Below are 19,292 nucleotides of genomic sequence, written 5' to 3' on the forward strand. Positions count from 1 at the left end.
AGTGAGTACATGTGATAATTGTCTTTCTGGGTCTGGGTTACCTCACTCAAAACGATGTTTTCTAGCTCCATCCATTTGCCTGCAAATTTCAAGAGGTTGTTATTTTTTTCTGCGGTGTAATGCTCCTTATCTTGACATTTTAAAAAAATATCATCTGTCTAGGATGTGTTGCTGAAAGTCTGCTTTTGTTTTCATTTTTGCTTAAATACTCTGATCAATTACTGAATTACTTGGTAGCAGAACTAGAACCATGGGGAGGTAAGCAGAAGTCATCAAGCCTATCCAATTTCCCTCAAGGAGGAACAAAGCCCGATTCACAGCTTTTCCCGGATGCTCGAGAGTCTTAGTGCTAAGTAAAATTCTCAGTTCAGAATGGAGCCCAGGCTGATCCATCACTATAACTCTGTTCTGATGATGCTTCCAAAATAGTATTGATAAGGGAGCTTTAATCCATTGCCCACTTTGGGTACCTGATCCTTGGAGCGATGTTTTAGTTACCATGGCGTCTGGCAGGACGGCAGCGAGGCTTTCTTTCATTTGGGATTCAGAAGGCATGAACTGTATATTGTAACTCCTTTAATACTTCTGATTCTAAAACCTAACATCTTTCCCCACGCCTGTTGGCAGTGTTTGGCCAGTGCCTCGACTGTGGCTTGTGTAATGACTATCTGTATCCTGAGGCTTCTGTAAATGGCTAGTTGCTATTCAAAAACCCATTTCTGTGTTTTGAAGGTGGGGGAGAAAATACTAAGTGATAATTTGAGAAAGGCGGATTGCTTCCAGATTCTGAATGGTAGGGAAATGCTATTGCAATGAGATGGCTGAGAATTTACTGTAACAAGAAGCCAATAGTTTATTAAAAACCTGCTTGTACAGAATAATAAACCTTTTCCACAAAAAAAGAAAAGAAAAAAGAAACAGAAAAACAGTGATGGCATGGTGCCCAAAGTATTGAGGAAAATAACTGTCAGCTACAAATTCCATGGCCTGCTAAGCTGTCATTCAGGAGTGAGGGTAAAATAGCACATGTTCAGGAAGTATCTTTAGAGAGTTTACCATTCATGAAAACTTCCTGAAAGAATTGGCAATGGATATGCTGCTCAGAGTTAAAAACCTTAATCAAAAGCTAACAGAATGGGACCCTTGAGTCACCAGAGTTTGGGAACCAAGGTGAATTTTAACTTAGTTATAGCAACTGTGTGTCCCTGTTTATCTCCAGAGCCCAAGGTGGTGTTCGCCAAAGAGCAGCAGGCTCGCAGCGAGGTGAAGACAGAGGCAGGGGCCAGTGCCACACTGAGCTGCACAGTGGACCAGGCCCAGACTGAGGTGACCTGGTTCAAGGACGGGAAGAAGCTGAGCTCTGGCTCGAAGGTCCGAGTGGAGGCCTCAGGCTGCGAGAGGAGGCTGGTGGTGCAGCAGGCGGGCAAGGCGGATGCTGGGGAGTACAGCTGCGAGGCCGGGGGCCAGAAGGTCTCCTTCCGTCTGGACGTCACAGGTGGGTGTTGTGATACTAAGTTGGCCTTTTGGGGGTTCAGTGCCTGGCTCATGCCCAGGGCTGGCTCTGTGTCTTTGTGTCACACACTGTCTCTTCACGTCCCCCCTTTCTCATCTGCATGTTTAGTGCAGCATCAAGCAGGACACTGACCGGCAAGGGTGTCCCAGGAATGTCCTCTCCTCCCTGGCTACCTGGAGAGATGTTCCCAGGTTGGGGAGTTTCATCTTTGTCATGTTTTTGTTCCTTCCTGGAGCCTTCCTGATGTTGCTTGGGTCCATCTTTTTGACCAGAGTGAGGCCGGGTGACCTCACTTGGGGTCTGAGTCCAGGCTGCATTGTGATGCGTAGTGTGGGGGAACTGTGGTTTCATGCTGGGAGGTGCTCAGACTTCTCCTGGGCACAGTGAGCTCTGTGTCTGGAGGGTGTTCTGCTCTTCTGCTGCCCCATTCAGATCTCTGTGTGACTGTCCTGACCTGGATTGTGTCTCTGAACCTGTGTGTCCCTGTCTGTCCCCAGAGTCCAAGGTGGTGTTTGCCAAGGAGCAGCAGGCTCTCAGTGAGGTGAAGGCAGAGGCAGGCGCAAGTGCCACACTGAGCTGCACGGTGGACCAAGCCCAGACTGAGGTGACCTGGTTCAAGGACGGGAAGAAGCTGAGCTCCAGCTCGAAGGTCCGAGTGGAGGCCTCAGGCTGCGAGAGGAGGCTGGTGGTGCAGCAGGCGGGCAAGGCGGATGCTGGGGAGTACAGCTGCGAGGCTGGGGGACAGAAGGTCTCCTTCCGTCTGGACGTCACAGGTGGGTGCTGAGACACTAAATTAGTTTGCAGATGTTATGAGCCTGGTTATGGCCAGGCAGGCCCTGGTGTCTTTCCACCGAGTATCATCTTTGCCTTTCTCATATCCTTTGCCAATCACATCCCTGCATCTGGTCTAGGTGGCCTGGTCCAGGTGCATTTGGTGCATATGTGTTCAGGTTAGTCAGGGCCTCTTGTGTGCCTCAGGAGGTGTCTTAATGCTATAATGTTCTGTTTTATGTTCTCAGCACCTTCTTAGGTGCCACCAGTGTTGCTCGGTGCCACGGACTCTGGTCCTACTTGTGTGTAGGTCTGAGGCAGCCAGTGTCTGTTTGAGGTCCCCCCCACAGCTCTCTGTAGGCTCACCCTGTCCAGCATGAGCTGTCTTTTAAAGAAAATTTTTATTTCATATTCAGCCAGGGTAAGGAGGAATTTCAGTCACATAATCATATTTGAAACTATATCAACACTGAACCTGGGGCTGCCAGGGTTCCGTTAGGTGTTTTGGAATATTCCCCCGCTGTCCCTGGAACTAATGCAAGATTGAGAACAAGACCTTTCCCAGTTCAAAGACCTTTCTGTGCTTGACCCAGAGACGTAGGCACCAGAAACTCAATGACCACCAAAAGTCAGCCTGAGCCAATGGTTCTTAGTTTGTTTCTTTATGCCAGAGAACATAAGAGATTCGGAGATTCTGATAACTTGTGGGAGCAGCAAAGTGGAAGCAGGTTTTGTTAAGAGAAATTAGGGAAAAGTGAAAGACCTCCCTCCCCACCCCCAAGAGTGAGGGGGGGGATCCCAGAGAGGAAAAGAAATTGAACTTCTTTTGTCTGGAAGGTCTTTTTGTTTGTTTTAAAAGATTTATTTATTTTGTATACAGCATCCTATCTGCAAGTCTGCCTGCAGGCCAGAAGAGGACACCAGATCTCATTACAGATAGTTGTAAGCCACGTCGTGGCTGCTGGGAATTGAACTCAGGACCTCTGAAAGAGCAGCCAGTGCTCTTAACTGAACCATCTCTCCAGCCCTGTCTGGAGGTTTTTTATAGGACTCCTGGCAGAAACTGGGCAGAGACCGAGGCAATTACATTTTAGTCAGCCAATTAGAGAGCCCCATATCCTGATGCCCGATTTCCTGGTCCAATCAGAGAGATCGCCTGCAGTGCCAGTCCAGTTAGGGGACAGAAGCCCCTCCTCTTTCATCTCTGACTCCAGTTTGTACTTATCGACCTATAACTCAGAGCTGGCGACGCTGTCCTCTGACCTTGCAGGTACCTCAAGTTCAGTTAATCACTGTGTGAGTTCTCTGTTCTCACAGCTACCAAGAGGTAACTGATGTTGTTTTTTTTTGCTTATTTTTGGTTTTTCAAGACAGGGTTTCTTTGTGTAGCCCTTGCTGTCCTGGAACTCGCTCTGTAGAGCAGGCTGGCCTCGAACTCACAGAGATCCGTGTGCCTCTGCCTCCCAAGGGCTGGGATTAAAGGTGTACGGCACTACTGTCTGGCACTGCAGTTGTTCTTAGTTAACTTCCAGTCTCTGGATGGTCAGGAGTGACTTTAGCTTTCCCCATGGACTTTTTCTCCTTACCAACCGCACAGCTAGCTCCTGCATTATTAGTTCAGGGTTCCTGGATTCCTTGTGGAACACATGAGGACCTGTGGAGCGGCAGACAGATACCATGTGTGTGTGTGGCCCTGTCCTCGTGCGCACACGTGTGTGTGTGTCCACATGCACATGTGTGTCTATGTGTACGCGTGCGCATGCGTGTGCTCATCCTGCTGGTGCCTGCTAGGCAAGTGCTTTACCACTGTGCTTCCCCCTAGTTCAGGCTGAACTCTTTGATGTGAGAATGTCCCCTCGAATCTGATTTATGCTTGCAGATGAGGACTGAGCAGCTCTTGGGGTGGTGGCTCACTTGTCAGCACCGAGTTACTGTTATAAAGTAGTGTCTAGTCCATAGTCCTTCACCAGTGACTCTGCCCTGCCTTAACTGCCCCTGAAGCTGCGGGCGGGATGTGTGGATGAACTGTGGTTTAATGCTGAGAGGTTTGAGGGAGTTCATCCCCCCCCCCCCCTTTCCGGTAGCCTGACCCAGGCCTTTTCTCCATGTGACTTTCATAACTCAAATGGTTTCTGATGTTGTCTGTTCTCAGAGCCCAAGGTGGTGTTCGCCAAGGAGCAGCAGACATGCAGCGAGGTGAAGACAGAGGCAGGGGCCAATGCTACACTGAGCTGCAAAGTGGCCCAGGCCCAGACTGAGGTGACCTGGTTCAAGGACGGGAAGAAGCTGAGCTCTGGCTCAAAGGTTCGAGTGGAGGCCTCGGGCTGTGAGAGGAGGCTGGTGGTGCAGCAGGCGGGCAAGGCGGATGCTGGGGAGTACAGCTGCGAGGCCGGGGGCCAGAAGGTCTCCTTCCGTCTGGACGTCACAGGTGGGTTTTTCCTCCCTCCCTTCCTCCCTCCTTCCTCCCTTTTTTCGTGTTCTGTAGTGTGCATATCCGGCATTAGGGTGAGACACTACCTTGTGACCTATTTTCCCAGCTTCACCTATAGTCACTGCTCGCAATTGCTGGTCTCTTTCGGGTGCCTTGGTTTTGTGAAGTGCATCATATTTGTAAAAGGTTTTGAACTTCTCAGCAATTCTACGAGAAAGAATCCTGACTATTCCCATTTTAAGGTGGGCACAGAGGAGCTTTGACTTGCTAAGCCAGATTATTACAGAGCCAAGGTTTGGGTCAGCGTTAGTTTCCCCCTAAAGACCTCTGCCCCCTGGCGTCTGCTACAGTGGGTCTCCTGGTGTGTGGCTTCTCGAAACTTCTGTTTGAAAATACTGATTTTTGGCAGTTGTGCTGGTTGGTTTTATGTCAGCTTGACATAAGCCGGAGTCATTTGGGAGGAAGGATTGTAAGTTGAGAAAATGTCTCCATAAGACTGGCTTCTAGGCAGGTCTGTGGTGCATTTTCTTAAACAGTGGCCTCCCAGCCCACTGTATGCAGTGCCACCGCTGGGCAAGTGGCCTTGGGTGTGTAAGAAAGCAGGTTGGCATGGGAAGCAGGTGCACAAATAAATCCTCTTCTGCAATTCAGAGCTGATTGTCCAGTATGAGCTTTGGTACCCAAGGCGGCTCAACAGGGATGCCTGTGGATGAAGTTTGAACATGAGGCTGGAGTGGAAGATCCCTTGGATGGATGCTTGTTTCAGTGTAGCACTGGCGTATGCTACACACAGATTAGCATTCTGAGCAATTAGGGAGGAACATGGCATGAACTCATTTTCAGAGAAAAGGGGCATCAGCAAGTGAGAGCAGACCTGCTTTAGGAGGATTCCTAAGGTACATTGTTTGAAGGAATTGCCAGAGGTCCTCTGGTGGAGAACTTCAGAGTTGTCCTAGGTGTGTGTTTGATTCAAAGAGAGATGAGAGAATAGAAGAATCATAGGCTGATAGCACAACTGGAGTAAAGACCTTTCTTTGAGAGGTTACATGTGTGACAACGGGTGTAAGAATATGAAAGGGGCGGCCAGAGTCACAGGAGCCCTTCCAGGGACAGATGGCAGATGGGACAAAACAGCCATGACCAAGAATCCCCACAACAGAAAGACATAAACCCCCAGGCTCAAGATGATCCAGCCCCCAATATGAAGCAAACCATACAAGGTCCTGACTGGAACACTTCTGTCTTAATCAGGGTGTCGGGTGGTCACACATATGCTTCTCTCTGCTTAGTTACGATCCTCTGTGCTCCCGACCCACTAATCTTACGTTGTAGTACACATAAGGACTGCCAGTACCACCGGAAGTAGGTGTGCTTTTAACTGTTGCATTTTCCAGCATTATCATTTCTGTTTGATTGAACAGAATCTATGGATTCTTGTGCACACACGCGTGCGTGCACACACACACAATACACACATACATTTTGGTGTTGAATCCAAGGCCTTTTACAACCTACTTACATCTTCCACCATTGAGCTCTATCCTCACCACGTCACCACGTTTGGGTTTATTCCTTCTATGACTGCACCCTTGTCTGACAGTATACTGAATGCTGTTGCTGCTCCTGAAAGGGCAGCCCCATGACCCACCCATGTCCCACTAGACCTCACCATTTTTGCAGTTGGGGGCTTTTCTCATATCCATTCCTGTCCTGGTGTGACAGAATTCTTTTATTGACTTAGACACATTTGATGTTCCGACAGCTGATTGTGCTGATATCCTCCAGTCCCTCTATTTGCTGGGTGCTCCAGGCTTTGTCTTTGAGGCCACCAACCAGCTCCCAATACATGACACAGAGTCTTCTTATTAGTTTGAATGCTCAGCCTAGCTCAGGCTTGTTTCTGGCTGGCTCTTTTAACTTAAATTAATCCGTTTCTCTTTATGTACTTTTGCCTCAGGGATTTTTACCTTTTTTCCCTGTATGTCTTACTTTTCTTGCTTCTTCCATGTCTGTCTGTCTGGTGACTGCCTGGCTGACTTTGGCTGACAGGCTCCGGAAGTCTCCCTTTCTCCCCCACCTTCTCTCCTCTTTCCTTTTCCAGATTCCTCATCCTATTTATTCCCTCTGCCTACCCCACCCCACCTAGCCTTTCTCCTGCCTAGCTGTTGGCTGTTCAGTTCTCTTTTTTTTTTGATTTATTTATTTTTAATTATGTATACAATATTCTGTCTGCATGTATGCCTGAAGGCCAGAAGAGGGCACCAGACCTCATTACAGATGGTTGTGAGCCACCATGTGGTTGCTGGGAATTGAACTCAGGACCTTTGGAAAAACAGGCAATGCTCTTAACCGCTGAGCCATCTCTCCAGCCCCTGTTCAGCTCTTTAGTAGACCAATCAGGTGCCTTAGGCAGATAAGGTGGCAACAGATCTTTACATAACTAAACAAATGGAGCACAAACAAATGTAACACTTTTTTTCCTTTTTTCTTTTTCTGACTTTTCTTCCTTCCTTCCTTCCTTCCTTCCTTCCTTCCTTCCTTCCTTCCTTCCTTCCTTCCTTCCTTCCTTCCGACAGGATTTCTCTGTGTGTCTCTGGTTGTCTTGGAACTAACTCTGTAGACCAGGCTGGCTTCGAATTCACAGAGATCCATCTGTCTCTGCCTCCCTGAGTGCTGGGCACCTACTTTCTTGCTCACAGTTCCTACCAATGGTGTAGATCTTTTGTATGTCAATGTTCTACTTGTCTGGCTGCACACCAAGGTCCCTGGCTGTGCGTGCCTTAGATACCACTCACCACCAAGTCTAGGTCACCTGCTTCCTTTACTGTGCCAGCTCTGATAACAACCTTGTTTCATGGATGTGTGCACCTTCATCTTCATGGTATAAGTTTGTGCCCCGCCCATGAGACAGTGAAGTGTGAGCCTCTGTGGTTCACTGCCTTCCTAGCTTTGGTTGCCCCTCAGGAGGCCCTCTGCTAACCTTGCCTGTGGAGGTAGTTGAATAAATCAGCGAGGTGCTTCCCCAGCCTGGGATCGCATTTTCTCTTCACCTGCATTTTTTCCACATAACATGTGACTTTGAAGATTTTATGCTAATGAAAAATTATAGCATTTCCTATGTAAATTGTCTTAATAAAATATTCATTTAGAATTTAATGTAATTAAATTGCCTTTGCAATTCATGGACAAATCATTTTAATTTTAAATGAAAGCATCTTACAGATGCAGAAGTGAGCAGAATCATGGGAGCTGGTGCTATATGACTATGACATAGGTTCTGATTAGAGACGGATGAAGCATGCACAGGTTAAGAACATGGATGATAGCAGGCATGGGGTGGGAGATGGAGAACCTGTTAATAGAGCAGTGTCCCTTAAAGCCGGAGAGCCCTTTGTGCTGATTCCATCACCAAAAGTGTAGCCAAGGATGGTCTTAAGACACTCATATTTTTATTTATGTGATGTATATGCCTTGTACGGGTATGTGCGTATGAGTGTAGAGAGGGTGTTGCATCCCCTGCAGCTGGAGTCATGGGCAGTTGTGAGCCACCCAACATGGGTAATTAGTTACTTTTCTACCTCTATGACAAAACACCGCAAGACATACTCATAAAGAAAGCATTTAATTGGACCATCGTGGTGGGGCAGTGTGGCAGCAAGCAGCAGGCGTGTTGGCTGGAGCAGCTGAGAACTTACCTTGATCTTCAAGCAGGAGGCGAAGCAAGGGAGTCATGCAGGGAAGGGTTGGAGACTTTTGTAACCTCAAAGTCTGCCAGCAACACCAAGATTTCTCCAAGACCAAATCTCCTAATCCTTCCCCAAAAGACCTTCCACCAATTGGGGACCAAGTATTCAATCCTGAGGGGGGGGTGCATTCTCCGTCAAACCACCTCAGTGGGTGTAAGAGCAGTTTGAGTTCCTCACCACTGAGCCATCGCCATGGACACTAAGTATGTTTATAGCAGCTTTATTGGTTGTATCTCCAGGTGAACGGCCCAAATGAGCTGTAAGAAAGAATGGGAAAGTCGTTCAGTTACGGTTTTTATGTGGTATAACCCATGGACTGGTACATAACCCCTATGCTGGTGCATGTAGCAGCGTAAAGGAACAAGCTTCCTGTTTTAAAGACAGACTCTCACTATGTAGCCCTGACTGACCTGGAACTCACTGTGTAGTCCAGGCTGCTCCTGTCTCCCCAGTTAAAGTAGTGTACCACAATCCCTCACCTAATGAAGAAATGCTACGTATCATGGATGGGTCCTTCAGACAAGCCAAACGAAAGCACACAAACTCGCCAGAATATAACAAAAATAAACGCGATGAAGAATTTGTTGTTGGGTGATTTTCCATCATGTGGGTACCACAGAGTACAGTCACACAAATGGAGACAGCTCTAATGTTGCTGGGTAAAACTACCTTAAGGGACCATCATCGTAATTTTGGGGTCCGCCACTGAGTGGAGCAACACTATAGAGCATATAACTGGCCCAACAGGTGTGAACTCAGAGCCCAGGCAGAGGCTCTATGTGTGTGTGCCTACACCTGTGTATGTATCTGAGTGTGTGTATGTTTGTGTTTGTGTGTATGTGTTGTGTGTGAGCTTTTTGTACTTCTCTCTCTCTCTCTCTCTCTCTCTCTCTCTCTCTCTGCCTGCCTATGTAGTGACAGTCTGTAGATGGGGAGCTACAGACATGCTCTGTTTGTTCATAGGTTTCAGTTCTGTGCAGAGAGAGAGGTCCATATGAGGTTCACTGAGCTGAATAGATGCTTGTGCATACTTTATGTATGGATAAAACCAGCAGAGAATGAGGCTATAGTTCTCAGAGCACACAGTGTGCCAGCTCTGGGATGTATCACAGAGCAATGGGATCTACCGCAAACATGGCAGAGACACAAAGGTAGAGAGCTGGAATAGCCCAGCCACTTTCTTCTGGATCTTGAGTCAGGATAACTTCCAAATGCATATTTGAGCCACCGAGACAAGACACTGTATCTGTGAAGACAGTCACTGGACACCTGACATCCATGACTCCAAGGACACAATTTATGGAACCTTGCAGAATTGGTGTCTGTGAAGTAGGTAACATTGTCTCTCTCCCTATGTGCCTCTCCTTGTCTTCAGAGCCCAAGGTGGTGTTTGCCAAGGAGCAGCAGGCTCGCAGTGAGGTGAAGGCAGAGGCAGGGGCCAGTGCCACTCTGAGCTGCACAGTGGACCAGGCCCAGACTGAGGTGACCTGGTTCAAGGATGGGAAGAAGCTGAGCTCAAGCTTGAAGGTTCAAGTGGAGGCCTCGGGCTGCGAGAGGAGGCTGGTGGTGCAGCAGGCGGGCAAGGCAGATGCTGGGGAGTACAGCTGTGAGGCGGGGGGCCAGAAGGTCTCCTTCCGTCTGGATGTCACAGGTGGGTGCCAGGGTTGTGCTTAGTGGGCTATTCCAGGACATTTCAGGTATCTTGGGGTGGTATTCTCCCTGTCCTTAGACCTCAGTGTTTGTTTGTCTCAGGGTTCTGGAAGCCCTTGTTGGCCATATCATAATTCCCATGAGACCATGAATGTGTGTCCAACCCTCTCCACCCTGTCCTTGAGTTTTGGAAAAGGCCACACACCGTAGCCACTCTTTCCTGCTTGATTTTATTGCATTTTACTGTCTTGCACTTCCTCTCCGCTGTGGTCCAGAAAGATGTGGGTTTCTGGTTTGGGACTGAGGTGGCTGTTCCTCCCAACTGTGCCTCCTCCTGCTGTTTGTGGTGTCTGAATGTAAGAGGGCTGGGAAGCCATGGATGGCCTGAAGTTTCTGGGGGTTCCAAGGCAGGGAAGAGTCAGAGTTCTGTCCTTAAATGTCAGGATAGGTATTGTTTAGGGACACCAGCAGTGATGGCCTTAAGGGCTACAGTAGCTCACCTGCCAGCAAGCATCAGAGTGGGCCTGCAGGTTCTTAAGGCAGTGACAAGACCTTGCATGCCCAGGCCTTCCACGCATGAAGGTTCAGCAATGCAGCTTGGGTCTCATGTGACACAGAACCTTGTTTATAATCACATGATGATCTTTCAATTATGGGAAGTGTTGCCTTGGCCATGCCTGGGCTCTGATGAGCCCCAGGCCCTGGAGAAGGGTTATGTATAGTCTGCGGTCACTGACCTTGTGCATCCCTATCTGTCCACAGAGCCCAAGGTGGTGTTTGCCAAAGAGCAGCAGTCACGCAGCGAGGTGAAGGCAGAGGCAGGCGCCAGTGCTACGCTGAGCTGCAAAGTGGCCCAGGCCCAGACTGAGGTGACCTGGTTCAAGGACGGGAAGAAGCTGAGCTCTGGCTTGAAGGTTCGAGTGGAGGCTTCAGGCTGCGAGAGGAGGCTGGTGGTGCAGCAGGCGGGCAAGGCGGATGCTGGGGAGTACAGCTGCGAGGCCGGGGGCCAGAAGGTCTCCTTCCGTCTGGATGTCACAGGTCAGTGCTTATCTGTCAAGGTGGCTTGTTTGCAGGTGGTGGGAAATTCCCTGATGACCCCAGTGGTCCTAGTGTTTTTCCCCTTAGAAAAACTATCTGTGCATATGGCTTCCTTTCCAGTTGAACTACTTGCTTTATGCTGGAATGTGTGTGTGAGAGAACAAGGGGCTTGGGTCCCACAGTCCCTTTGGAGGGTACAATCCCAGTGATCTAGTGTCTCACAAGACCCCTAAATACTAAATTTTCCACCACCTCCCAGAGGCACAGTCTGGGAACCAAGCCTCTAACAGGTGGGCCTTTAAGGAGCATTTCTGATTTAAACAGTAGATCCAAAGAAGAAAACAGAGATCCTTTGCTGCACCACGGGTCAGCCTATGCTAAAAACATGTAAAGAAGACATGGGTGTCTCAGTGCAGGGATTGGCAACCAGACTGAAGGAGCAGACGGCAGAGCTCAGAGTGGATTCCTGAGCAATGGATTCCCCACCCCCACCCCGCCTACATCTCTCCTCTCCCCTCTGGGACTCATGGAACAGCTGCAGACAGTATGATTGTTTCATGAGAGATTATGAGAGATTATTCAACCATACTGAGGAGAAAACACTGGACCAGTGATCACCACATACAAACCCAACTATAGTTGGGTTCCAGACTTAGAATAGAAAGAGAAGCACAGAATCCTCAAAGTGACATGCAGGTATTCCTGTGACTTTACTTATAGACTGAATTCATCATTGTGAACATACTTAACATATAACGATCTACAGAGTGACAATGAGGTGCAGAGTGGGGTCTGATAACATGTCAATGATGCGCACTGGTCAAACTTGGGCAGTCTGTGTTTCCAGTTCCTTTGATGCTTATCGTGTTTTTGTTGGAAACATTCAACGTCTTCTCATGTAGTTATCATGAAGTACTTAGGTTGTTCTGTACTGTACAGGTGAACACCAGAATTATGGGATGTCTGTATGTGCCAATAGAATAAATGTACACTCTGGAACACACACACACTTACACACACGCACACACATACTCTTACACACACACACACACACATACACACTGGGGATGGAATACAGAGCTCTGTGCATGCAAGGCACAGCTCTACTGCTGAGCAACCTCGGTGCCCAGGAACAAGAGAACAAACACAGTGACCACCATAAAACACACATGAATACTTTGAAACTGAAAACTGAGTTAGGTCTTGTGAGATGGTCCAGCAGGTTTGGATGAGCTGGGTGAGCAAGCCTCGGGACCCTGGTTCAATCCACGTAAGTGTGAAAGAAGAGAACATACCTACAATGTCGTCTGGCCTCCACCCGAGAGCTGTGTGTGACCCTCCTGGCCATGTCACATACAGCAGTAATACTAACTGAAAAGTTAGTGCCCAGAGACTCAGCAGAGCCTACCAGAAGCGGCGAGAAGACAGGTAGCAGAAGGGAAGTGTCTGGAGTGTATGCTGTTGTCAGTCCGCTACGGTGAGACTAGGAAATATGGACAGAGATCCTACGGTGGCTGCCTAGAAGAAAGGGTGCTATTGGAGTTAGGCAGAAAATTGGCAGGGAAAAAACTGCCTAGTGACACCAGAAAGGAGTGATGGGGTGTGTGTCAAATTTTGATAGTCACTCTTTTCACTCTGAGTAATACTCCATGGGTTTTGCTACCCCCTGTCATCCATGGTTCTAAAATAAATGGAAAATTCCAGAAATAAGCAGTTCATCAGGTGGAGGCCAAGGTGTCGCTTCACTTCTGTTCCTTTGGTCCATATTTTACTTGATCATGGTCTAGAGCATGGGCTTCTGTTACACTATGTTTCTTAAATTTTTCTATTTTATTACTAGTTATGATTTTTTTGGGAGGAGGGGTTTAGTCAGACTCTTTCTACATCACCCTGGCTGTCCTGGAACTCACTAGGTAGGCCAGGTCAGCCTCGAACCCACAGAGATCCGCCTGCCTCTGCCTCCCAGGTGCTGGGATTAAAGGCGTGTACTACAGCACCCAGATTTTTAATTTTTTTTATTTTTTGAGACAAGGTCTTACTATGCAGTCTTGAATGGCCTTGGTAGGAACTTGCTATGTAGACCAGGCTAGCAGCAAACTCACAGACATCTGCCTTTCTCTTTTTATTGAGTGCTGCGATTAAAGCTGTGCACCACCATGTCTGGTTAACGAGTTTCTTACCAAGCCTAATTTGTTAACTAAACTTTTTCAGGGCCCTCCGGGAAAAAGATCGGCAGTATCTGGTGCTATCTGCATCTGAGGCACCATCTGCAGGTCTTGGGATGTATTCTGGATGGATGAGGGAGCTTGACTTTCCCTGTATTTCGAGGCCCTGGGGTTTGTCCTGAGCACAGAGAGTGCAGGGTCTGGATGACATCTGCTGTCCAGCTGACCCTCCCAGGGTCTTTCCCACTGTGAGCTTGCTGATCTAGATAGTGCTCTGACTTTGTGTCCCCATTTGTCCCCAGAGCCCAAGGTGGTGTTTTCCAAAGAACAGCAAAATTGCAGTGAGGTGAAGGCAGAGGCAGGCGCCAGTGCCATACTGAGCTGCAAAGTGGCCCAGGCCCAGACTGAGGTGACCTGGTTCAAGGACGGGAAGAAGCTGAGCTCTGGCTTGAAGGTTCGAGTGGAGACCTCTGGCTGTGAGAGGAGGCTGGTGGTGCAGCAGGCGGGCCAGGCGGATGCTGGGGAGTACAGCTGTGAGGCCGGGGGCCAGAAGGTCTCCTTCCGTCTGGATGTCACAGGTGGGTGTTGTGATACTAAGTTGGCCTTTTGGGGGTTCAGTGCCTGGCTCATGCCCAGGGCTGGCTCTGTGTCCTTGTGTCACACACTGTCTCTTCACGTCCCCCCTTTCTCATCTGCATGTTTAGTGCAGCATCAAGCAGGACACTGACCGGCAAGGGTGTCCCAGGAATGTCCTCTCCTCCCTGGCTACCTGGAGAGATGTTCCCAGGTTGGGGAGTTTCATCTTTGTCATGTTTTTGTTCCTTCCTGGAACCTTCCTGATGTTGCTTGGGTCCATCTTTTTGACCAGAATGAGGCCAGGTGACCTCACTTGGGGTCTGAGTCCAGGCTGCATTGTGATGCGTAGTGTGGGGGAACTGTGGTTTCATGCTGGGAGGTGCTCAGACTTCTCCTGGGCACAGTGAGCTCTGTGTCTGGAAGGTGTTCTGCTCTTCTGCTGCCCCATTCAGATCTCTGTGTGACTGTCCTGACCTGGATTGTGTCTCTGATCCTGTGTGTCCCTGTCTGTCCCCAGAGTCCAAGGTGGTGTTTGCCAAGGAGCAGCAGGCTCGCAGTGAGGTGAAGGCAGAGGCAGGCGCAAGTGCCACACTGAGCTGCACGGTGGCCCAGGCCCAGACTGAGGTGACCTGGTTCAAGGACGGGAAGAAGCTGAGCTCTGGCTCGAAGGTTCGAGTGGAGGCTTCAGGCTGCGAGAGGAGGCTGGTGGTGCAGCAGGCGGGCAAGGCGGATGCTGGGGAGTACAGCTGCGAAGCCAGGGGCCAGAAGGTCTCCTTCCATCTGGACGTCACAGGTGGGTGTTGAGATATCAGTTTGTTTGTGTAGAGATGATGACTGGATCAGGTGCATCGCTGACCTCTGGGTTCTTCCTGTTACACTTTGTCTATTACCATCCTCTGTCCTCCCACATGCTCTCTCGTATCCGTGAGGAAAACAGGCAGGTGTAGGCCTTCTTTACATACCTTGAGTGATGTCATACATGGCGTAGCTAGCTGTGTGTTCCGAGAGCCAGCCCAGCATATTTTGGTTGGTTCTGTTGGAATCAGTTGGTTCTTGGTTGTAAGGTGACCTTGTAACCTTTATCCGCGAGAGTGATGGTTCTTGGATTGAAGGCACTGGAAACTTCCAGGGTCTCTTCCAGAGCCATGTGTGCTTCTCCATAGCCAGAGCTGCCACTTACTCAGGGTAAGGACAAGTCATAGGCCAGGTACTCAGTCACACCTGTAACTGTCTCAGGGCTTTCTTGCTATTCTCAGTTTTTTGTTTCCTGGGCTCCCCTTCACTCCCTTTCCGGGGATTTGGAAGCCAGTCTCCCACACACCTGTCTGTAGGAACCTGCCTGCTGGTGGACGGTTGCACAGCTTGTGTGAAGTGCACAGAGCGGGGAGTGGTCACGTGCTTTGATAGACACATGTCAGGGCAGAATGGGCTTTTTGATCATGTCCTGGGCTCCTGTTGTTTTCCACTAGAACATTCTCATCATCAGCCCTTGGAAGATGATGCACAGAGTTAGTGTGGAGAAGCGCTGATGTGGTGTGCGGCCATGTTTCTGTGAGAGCTGCCACTGACCGGAGTGCTAGGAAAAGCCTCAGTATGTCCCTGGTGGCTGGGTGCCACTGGGCCTCTGACTGGTTGCATAGAGATGGTGAAAACCTCACATATTTTCCTTTTGTTAGGACGCTTAATGCTAAGTCATTGTAGGCTGAACTTCTGCTCTTACCCTGCAGGTTTGTGTTGTGTCCTTGGTGTTCTTAAGAGTTAGTTCCAGGACCCCCACCGCAGATGCAGGATCCTCGGCTGTCCCAGACCTTTATATAAAATGTTGGTGCATTTACGTATAACCAACACACATGTTCTGCACATGTTCTTCTAAGATATATTTCATTTTTTCAAATGATGTGTGTGTGCATGTGTGTGTCTCTGTGGGTATGTGTATGTGAGTGCAGGCACCTGCAGAAACCAAAAGGGGGCATCAGATCCTCTGGAGCTGGAGTTTCAGGTGGTTGTGAGCTGCCCAAACTCAGGTAGTTTGAAAGAGAAGGAAGCATTTTTAACTGCTGAGTCATCTCCCCGTCTGTACACTAAAAAAAACAAAACAAAACAACAACCTGCCACCCCCAAACAAACCAGATTTATTGAGTTTGTGTATATGAATGTTTTGCCTGCATGTATGTACGTGTGCCATGTGCATGCCTGGTGCCCATGGAGTTCAGAAGAGAGCCTCAGATGCCCTGGAGCTGGTAACTGTAAGTCACCGTGTGGCTGCTGGAACCAAACCCGAGTTGTCTGCAGAGCAGCCCGTGCTCTTAACTGCACAGCCATGGGAACCTGTTCTCTCTGGACATCTCAGCTCCTGTCCTGGCTGACGGTATCCATCAGTGTCAGGGCCACCAGCTGCCGTCCATTATCCGGGGACTAATGACAAGAACAAGCCTGTGCTTCTTGTAGATGCCCTTCTGTCCCACCTCCGCATTTTCTGTTTGGTGTCGCTGAATCCGTGATGCAGAGGGCCAACCATACCACCAGTTGTGAACACGGACAACTGTTAAAAAAGCCTGCTGTTTCATTGTTTGAAGAGAATATGACAGCTGATTTCATGGTTTAAAAAACTGGCAAGTTGTGACAGTTTGGCTGATTCCTGGAGAACCATGCCAAAGCTGACAGAAGAAGAAAAACTCAGACAATGCTGTAAGCATTAACTAAATGGAAGCAGGAGTCTAAGAACTGTTTCAGGGGCAGGGTGTGCAGCCAGCAGGGACATCATTCCAGAAGTTCTGGAGACAAATCGTCCTTTACTTATAGAAGCTCGCTTGGGATACAGGAGGAATGCAAGATGGATCATTTTATGCAAACAATGTGACATGCAAACCAAACACGACAGGGAAAAGATGCAGAACTCAAGGCCACATCCACGCCAGGGCTGGATACTGAATGCCTGGTAGAAAATTGCTCTGCAGGAGTTGAAGGCTGTGTGGAAAGGGAGGCCAGGCATGAGGCATTGGCTCAACACAAGGCACAGGTCGGGCTCTGAGAGGGAAATGCACGGAGATCCAGATAGTGCAAGTGGCAGGATTTCATAATATTTAATCTCTTGGGACTAGTGAGGTGGCTGAGGAGGAAGGTGTTTGCTGCCAAGCCTGAGGATCTGATTCCCGGGACCCACATGGTGGGAAGAGAGAACCAACTCCTGCAGGTTGCTCTCTGATCACACTCATGTTGTGGCACACACATGCCTACACACACACACACACACACACACACACACACACAAAATCAATTACCATCTCATCCTGAAAACTCTTCAGTAAAATTCATCATGAATTCTTTACAGAAATCAACACCCCTCCCCTCAACTGTGAAAGACAGAACTGCAGCAAACAGCAGCTAACATCCCACTTCGGGTGAGAGCTTTACCTTTGAAATAGCAACAAGACAATGCAGAGCAGGCCAGTAGGGGTAGAGTTGACTGCCACCAGTTAAGACCATTCCTGAGGCCAGCAGTGTAGTGAGAGCCTTGGGAAGATGCCTCGCAGCTTGCAGGAGACATTGCTCCCTCCAAACTCTGCAGCGAAGCCTTGGAAAGAGAAATTCTACAGAACACACAGGAATGGAAGGTGCACCGTTTTCTTACCTGATGCCCAACAAACGACATTGGAAGCCCAGTGAGGAAAAGGTCGGATATTTCCGAAGGACTATGATCAACACCTGAAGAAGCTACTAGAAACCACAGAAGACTTGATTTCATCCCTAGATCAGGATCTAAACGTATTTGTTTGAGTGTGACAATAATTGACAAACTGATGGCAAAGGTTCTGTGCTCTCTTGAAGATGACCATCTGAGAGCGTTTCCTTCCAGAGATCAGCCCTCATCATAAGGCCAGACTAATAGGACAGTGGAACCAGATGTGGCCATAGGAGAGTAGAGCAGGATGAAAGTGGCTTCTGGACCAGCTCTTGACTGACAGCTGTCATAGGCCCGCCCCTCCTTTCCCGTGGACTAGTGTGAAGCATAGAGCTAGGACCACCTTCCCCTAAGTGCAGTGCACATTTGTTATTAGCCCTGGAAGTCTCCCTGCAAAGCATACGCTGTCGTCAACAGTGAGCTGGGTGACAACCTCAGAGAAAACCAATATGACTGATAGCTGAGTGGGCCACGGCGTTACCATGTGAACCATTTCAGAGCCAGTACGTGAGAACATGGCTTACAGAGAACCAGATGTGTTGCTTCATGAAAATTCTTGATTTAACCAGAACACACACACACACACACACACACACACACACACACACACACACACACACACAGATGGGAGAATACTGACAATAAATGTAGCTGGTGAGAGACTCTGGTACTCAAATACATACAGAACCCCTAGGATCTGAAGACAATGCAGGTATAAATGGGGTCAGCCTGGAACAACGGACCACTGAAGGGGCTGAAAACATCAGGTCTCCACCACAGAGCCTGTGGAGTAGCCATCGAAGGGACAGTCTCCAGAAGAGCTCCTGCAGCAGAGGAAGGGTCTGTGCCTGGTCTGGGTCTATGCTCAGAGGCACCGGGGCTTTTGGGCACAGTGGCTATGGAGTCTGGGTGATGTTCTGCCCTCCAGTGGTACCACTGCCATCAGACTTTCCCCCAGGTGGCCTTCCTGACTTAGTGTCTCTGACTCACTGCATCCCTATCTATTTACAGAGACCAAAGTGGTGTTCGCCAAGGAGCAGCAGGCTCACAGTGAAGTGAAGGCAGAGGCAGGTGCCAGTGCTACGCTGAATTGCGAAGTGGCCCAGGCCCAGACTGAGGTGACCTGGTTCAAGGACGGGAAGAAGCTGAGCTCCAGCTCGAAGGTTCGAGTGGAGGCCTCGGGCTGCGAGAGGAGGCTGGTGGTGCAGCAGGCGGGCAAGGCGGATGCTGGAGAGTACAGCTGCGAGGCCGGGGGCCAGAAGGTCTCCTTCCGTCTGGACGTCACAGGTACCTATTTGGCCTTGTGAGACAGTGGACAGGGGCCTGATTTATCACTTTGACCTTCATCTTTCACAGTTCCCGTCCTTCCTCCTCCCTTGCAACTAGGCTGAGAATGAATACATAGGAGGAAGAGGGCTCCATGTTGTGAGCCTTGAGGGCGTTACTGTGGGGCAATCCAGATTCTCACGTTCCCAGAGCATCTTTGCTGTTCTGTACTGCATCTGGGGCTCTGGCTGGGCCTTGTGCATGCTCTCAATCCTCTCTTACACAAAGAGTATAATCTAAAGCAAATACCACTTAGCCTTTGCTTTCGGTTTGGATAGTGTACTAGGGATCCCCACAGGGTTCCTGCCCTGAACTCAGGGATGGTAAAGGGTGAGTGTCTCCCGCCTCACATTGATGCTGATGCTGGCGCCTGGATCCAGGTCCTCAGGGACAA

General features: G+C 49.2%; 1 protein-coding gene across 1 annotated transcript in view; it reads left to right on the forward strand.

The window, feature by feature from the left end:
- The window catches only part of Obscn (obscurin, cytoskeletal calmodulin and titin-interacting RhoGEF), a 134,205-nt gene that overhangs the window by 10,326 nt on the left and 104,587 nt on the right, over positions 1–19,292 (forward strand). The window contains exons 7-14 of the mRNA XM_026780105.1: positions 1,220–1,495; positions 2,011–2,286; positions 4,437–4,712; positions 9,837–10,112; positions 10,874–11,149; positions 13,617–13,892; positions 14,408–14,683; positions 18,584–18,859. Coding sequence (XP_026635906.1) covers positions 1,220–1,495; positions 2,011–2,286; positions 4,437–4,712; positions 9,837–10,112; positions 10,874–11,149; positions 13,617–13,892; positions 14,408–14,683; positions 18,584–18,859 — 2,208 coding nt within the window. The remainder of the gene's footprint in view (positions 1–1,219; positions 1,496–2,010; positions 2,287–4,436; positions 4,713–9,836; positions 10,113–10,873; positions 11,150–13,616; positions 13,893–14,407; positions 14,684–18,583; positions 18,860–19,292) is intronic.

The sequence above is a fragment of the Microtus ochrogaster genome, chromosome 7 (assembly GCF_000317375.1).
Source record: "Microtus ochrogaster isolate Prairie Vole_2 chromosome 7, MicOch1.0, whole genome shotgun sequence".
Lineage (NCBI taxonomy): Eukaryota > Metazoa > Chordata > Mammalia > Rodentia > Cricetidae > Microtus > Microtus ochrogaster.